The sequence below is a fragment of the Oratosquilla oratoria genome, chromosome 20 (assembly GCF_046742065.1).
Source record: "Oratosquilla oratoria isolate Oo_2021 chromosome 20, ASM4674206v1, whole genome shotgun sequence".
Lineage (NCBI taxonomy): Eukaryota > Metazoa > Arthropoda > Malacostraca > Stomatopoda > Squillidae > Oratosquilla > Oratosquilla oratoria.
In genome coordinates this window covers 59731649-59737840 of record NC_134796.1, presented here as the reverse complement: position 1 = coordinate 59737840, position 6192 = coordinate 59731649, and the positions used below count along the sequence as shown (strand labels likewise).

Below are 6192 nucleotides of genomic sequence, written 5' to 3'. Positions count from 1 at the left end.
GTACGATCACTCTATTAACAGAAGAAAGGGGTATTGACAGATCAGATTTTCAGGTATTCTGCGTTGACTAAGTCCACCTTCATGATGACCCACAATACTAGCTCGCTGAAATTCAGGTAGGTCTACTGCCCCTTTGGTTCGTGGCATACTTGATTAATCTTGTATGTAATCTGAAACATAAATCTAGATAAATATAACATATTAAGTAAATTTGAATAACATTAAGCATTAAATAAGACCAGAAATGTATTTTTCCTGGTGTCTATTCAATTCTGTCATGTCTGTGTATATTCCTCACGTTTCGACTGCAAGTCCAAGACTAGTAGTCAAAACGTAGGAAATATAGTATTCTCGCTTCAACCCGCGTTTCTCTACCACCTTTTCCACTCATCTATTTTACCTTCATAGCAATATATGTATATATATATATATATATATATATATATATATATGTGTGTGTGTGTGTGTGTGTGTGTGTGTGTGTGTGTGTGTGTGTGTGTAGTCTATAATTCCTCTCAATACCATTTTATCGCAATTTCCCTGTTTTGTGATAAAATTGACGTCCAGTTTCTTTCCCTCCATATTCGTCCTCATTCTACGTCCTCTCCATTAATCTACTCTCGTTCCTTTTGTCTTTTTCTTTCGCACATTCATCATTTCTTCTTCGGAAAGTTATCTTTTTCTTCACCTCAGTTGGTCATTCATATATTTCCTTTTGAATCTCACTTTAATCTTTGCTTATATTTGATAAATGGCTATTCGAAGTTTTCTCGTGAAATAATTAATATATTGTCTTTTCTTTTCTCGCTACAATTCACTTGATTTTTTTTTCTTTCTTTATCTTTGTATTCTAGATACGCGTTTGGAAACATGCTTGTGTCGCATTTCCAAGGTATGGGTTCGAATCCCATACGTGTCTCCGATTAGAAGCAGTGACTGTTAAATGCCCCTAATAGTCCAAGCGATTATTTTCATATTTTATATATATATATATATATATTATATATATATATATATATATATATATATATATATATGTGTGCGTGTGTGTGTGTGTATTCACCATTGTCTTTTGATCACGTGTTGGGCTCGTGATCGACAGCTATTTCCCTCCCGGAGGAGAGCTCAGAGCTCGTATGACCGATCTATGGGTAATGCTGTGACCTTACACGCGCACACACACCCAACTCACATTCCACGAGAGTTGAAGTAACGACTCGAAGCGCAGTGATACCGAAATTGTTCAGCCTTGGGCAGGATTCGAACCCGGACAGCCGTAGTGACAGTCGGGGACCGCGCCACCAAGTCGTGTGTGTGTGTGCGCGTTTGTGTGTGCATGTGTACGTTTGTGCGTGTGCGTGTGTGTGTGTGTGTGTGTGTGTGTGTGTGTGTGTGATAAATGAATAATATTTGCATTATATGATCGTCTTTAATGTCGTATCGTGTATTGTATACACGAACGTGCTCGCATGTTGGACCTAATCTAAGCTCGAGCTAACGAGTCATGGCAAATATGGCCCTGGACCGGAGTTTGATTAAGAATTGGGAATTCTTTTTCTTGGGCACAACAATGGAGGAAGGACGTCAGCTCACCTGGATTGGGACCGAGGTCATCCAGAGGCACCTGAAGAACTGCCGTCGTCACGGCGAAGGAACATTTGCAAAGGTTTACCTAGTTCCAGCGGGGGACATGAGAGTGGTCGCAAAGGTCTACAAGAAGAGAAGGTTTCTGCCCGCCATGGTTCGCGAGGCCGAGGCTCTGGCAGCGTTGTCAGGAGTTCCTCGTGTCCCGACCCTTTTCGGCGTTGGCAGAAACCCGGTCACTCTCATCACCAGCTGCGGGGGACGCTCTCTGTACAAACTGATTCAACGAGGACAGCTCTCAAAATATGAGGCTGTCGACCTCGTTTTCCAAGTCACAGAGAGCGTTCGCCTTGTTCATCACCGCGGCTGGACGCATAACGATATTAAACAAGATAACATCGTCGTCGAGAGGAACTGCGACCTTTGGAACGCAACTCTCATCGACTTCGGAAGCGCCGTTCGCATCGGCAAGGCCGTTTACAGAAAGAACAGAACCGGTCACATCACTTTTCCTCACATTGCTCCCGAGCTTTTCAAGGGGCGAGGAACTTCTTCTGCAAGTGATGTCTACTCGATCGGATATCTGTTGGCCTCTCTTATCGCCCACGAAGATCGAAATAAGGATATTTCTCTTCTTATCGCAAGGGCAATGACTTACAATCCCGAAGATCGAATTTCAGTTGATGATCTTGTCCAAAAACTTCGAGATGTTCGATTCAACATCCTCTTGGACATCGTCACTGAACAGCTTTCTTTACTCAAAATTTGAGTTTTTTTACTATCAAAATCGTTATGAAAATAATCTTTGGATTAACTTGAATTGTTCATTCTGGACCATTGGAATTGATACAAAAAAAAAAAAAGCTTTATATGCATTGAAATGATGAAATTTGAATTTTCTATGAAAAGCTACTTTACCACGATTGGACCATATAAGATCGACTAAAACCACTCCCTGTCCAAAACCCGTCAACGATCGAGTAAAACTATTTTAGCAAAAAATAGAATTAGAAATTAAATAAACTGAAGTTCGATTAGATTATATCAAGTTAAATTAAACTAAACTGGATCATACTAAAAGTGATTTAAGTGAAATAAAGTAAAATGGAAAACAGGAAAAAAAAATAAAGAAAATTGTAAGAATATATTTCATATGATGTCCACACATCTAAACTTAAAAGGGCTTTTACGCCTTGTTTATTAAAGATTTAACTTCAAATATCAACCCTTTGGGGGTTTCCCTCAGCTGAATAAAATCACCTGGCGACAACTGGAATAATCAACCAAACTCACGAAAATCAGAAGAAATTCTTCTATTTAAATATTTCGTTATATATAGCAAAACAACTTAAACACATTTCACATTCTCAATAAGTAGTTCTAATTTGTTCGTGTGTGTGTGTGGTTCACCATGGTCTTGGATCACGTGTTGGACTCGTGATTGACAGCTATTTCCCCTCCCGGAAAAGAGCTCACACACCCAAGTCCCCGCCCACGAAAGATGGAGTAACGACTCGCAGCGTAGCGATACTGAAATTATTTCAGCCCTGGACGGGATTCGAACCCAGACCCCCGTAGTGGCAGCTGGGAACTCTAACCACAGTGCCATCGTGTGTGTGTGTGTGTGTGTGTGTGTGTGTGTGTGTGTGTGTGTGTGTGTGTGTGTGTGTGTGTGTATGCTTATGTATTTGATACAAATATGGAAGTATGTATTTATGTATGCATTTGAGGAAGGTAGAAAAATAAGACACGGGTCTAGGGCCGAGCCTATTCCTGACCGGTTTCGCTAAGACCTCCTTCAGATAATTCTTCTGAAGAAGCTCTGACTGAAACCGGTCAGGAACAAACTCGGTCCCAGACCCGCGTCTCATTCTTCCACGTTCCTCAAACCTGTCACAATGTCTGAACATGTATGTATTCATTTATGTATGTAAATGTATGTGTGCGCGCGTTTGATTAAGTTAGATTAGGTTAGGTTTGGTTCAGTTAGGTCTTGTTAGGTCAATTGAAGGTGGTTTAGATAACGTCGTCAGGTCTGAATATGTATTTATGTTTTAGATGTCCCACAAAAAAAATGGACGCCAAGCTTATTAAGTAATCGATAAGAGATAAGGAAGAATTTTTTTTATTTAATGTTATGAAATAAGAAAAGATAAAGAGACAATGAGTAAGGGAAGAATATTAAAAGAATAAAGTAAGAAGATAGGTTGGGATGAATGTAAAGTATGAGAAAAATCTAATGCAACTATCTTGTGTCAATCCATACATTATTACAATGATGTTGAATGTAGAAAAAGTAACATAGAATAGTCTGTTAAGGCTCTAGTACCAAGAAATAAATAAGCAGGCACACAGATAATGAATAAGTAAATAATAGGTAGATATATAATTGAATACATAAATAAGTAGATATATAAATGAATGAAAACATAAATGAATAAACGATTACACAACTAAAATAAACGAATACGTGAATAAGTAAATAAATGAATAATTGCCTAAATGAATAAACGCACATGTGAACAAGTGAATAAATTAATAAGTGAATACATGAATAAATTAATAAATAAAAAAAAATGAACAAGTAAATAAATTCATATGACACGGGAAGGAAAATATTCTATCACAAACATGAGAAACTGTTTGCAAAAGGCCTTCGCAATGATAAGAATATCAGAAAAACAAGATCTAAGAACCGGAAGATAGTAATAGAAAATGGGTCTATCGATATCACAAAGAAAACGTGTAGCGTGCGCGAGTCAAAAATGGAACAGGGAGACAACGCAAAGAAATTATAAAGTATAAAAAACAAAATTGCAGGAAATAGAATGGAAAGGAGAAGATAAATACAAAACAAAGATGAAAGAGAATGGTAAAAGTATGTATAAGAGATATGTGAGCAATACAATACAAAAAATGCATTCAAGGATAAAGCTTATCTGACAAGTCTTATGGATGAAAAATTTACTATGGTGAAGAGGGGTAAATGGGAAATTGATAAGTCAACGAAGGGGGAATAACTGAAAAAGAAAGACGGAGGAAGAAAGAAGTGAAAAATGAAGACTAAAGACAGACATCAAATAGTTTTCTTCTTCTGCTCCTCTCTCTCTCTCTCTCTCTCTCTCTCTTTTTTTTTTTTTTTTCAAGGACGATGCAGACCACTTCCATATTTTCCATAACTCAGGCTTTCATCTATTATACTCACCTCTAGTATTATTATTATTTTCTTTTTGGCAAAAAATTGAATTAAATATAAATCTAATTATTTTGTACCCCAGAGTAAAGTACTCCTTTCTTATTCCAGCCACATCCACGAAGAGAGAAATAAAGAAAAACAAAGAAAAATAGGAAGATAAACGATGGTAAAAAAATGAGGGGACAGAGTAAAACGAAAGGATGAATGAGGGAGAAGAGGAAAAAAATAATAAAAAGTGTGAAATGAAAATGAAAGAACTTGAATAGGAAAAATCATAATTTATTAATATTCACTTGAATATTATATATATATATATATATACATATATATATACATATATATATACATATATATATACATATATACATATACATATACATATATACATATACATATATATATACATATACATATATATACATATATACATATATACATATACATATATACATATACATATATATACATATATTATATATATATATATATATATATATATATACATATCACTCGCTCTCTTCATTCAAGTAAATATTAGTACATGATTATTTTTCCTATTTATATTATATATAGCAGACAGAGACAGATAGTAACAACAGTGACAAAGATAGATTCAGAGAAAAACATAGGAAGAAGAATGTACAAGGACGAAACAGAGGAGGAAGGGAGTGGGAGAATGAGGGTGGGGGGGGGAGGAAAAGGACACAGATGGACTTCTGTGCAAAGGAATCGTGCAGAGGAAAAGAGTCTTGATCAAACTGAGTCTTCAGCTGGTGCCTCATTCACACCTTCAATGGAAATCTGTACTTATTGTATCATTTGCATAGGAAATCATGTGCTACATAAGTTCCAATATATTCGATATTATATGATGGAAATGTTGTGTGTTGCTTTTGTGATATACATGCATATACATGATATATATAATGATATATATATACATGATATATATAAATGAAGCGGCCTTGTTGTGGATTTGATGTGTCTTGCTGTATAGATTGATATTCTATTTTCTTTTATTAATGTTCTGCATTTTTTCAGTTTCATGACGTTTTATGATTTAGTCTTTTTATCTATCGTCAAAATATTTTATTCAACTAATGGAATTCCTTTTCATAACGAAAAGATAAAGATTATCTCTATCTTGTCTTAATCCTTTCGATGTTTAAGACTAAAATATGCAAAAATGAGCGTGTGATGAACCTCTTCAAAGTAAAAAAAAAAAAAAAAAAAAAAAAAATAAAAAAATCTTAGAAAACAACATAAATATAGAAACGAAGATAAGAAAGGAACTAGGGGAGGTCACAAGACTACGCCTTGTGATTTTACTCAGCTAAAAGGAAAGAAACATATTGATTGATTTAATTGACATTTATTTTTCAACCTTTATGATTTATTCATTTGTATGTACT

General features: G+C 35.5%; 1 protein-coding gene across 1 annotated transcript; it reads left to right on the top strand.

Annotated features, from left to right (window-relative positions):
* Window positions 1–1513: 1513 nt before the first annotated feature.
* Window positions 1514–2353, top strand: LOC143036357 (uncharacterized). The gene has a single exon (XM_076203606.1). It carries the CDS (start codon window positions 1514–1516, stop codon window positions 2351–2353), a length of 840 nt encoding a protein of 279 aa, XP_076059721.1.
* Window positions 2354–6192: the final 3839 nt, after the last annotated feature.

Excerpts from the sequence above, each read along its gene's own strand:
- LOC143036357 (XM_076203606.1), top strand. The coding sequence starts at position 1,514 with ATGGCCCTGGACCGGAGTTTGATTAAGAATTGGGAATTCTTTTTCTTG.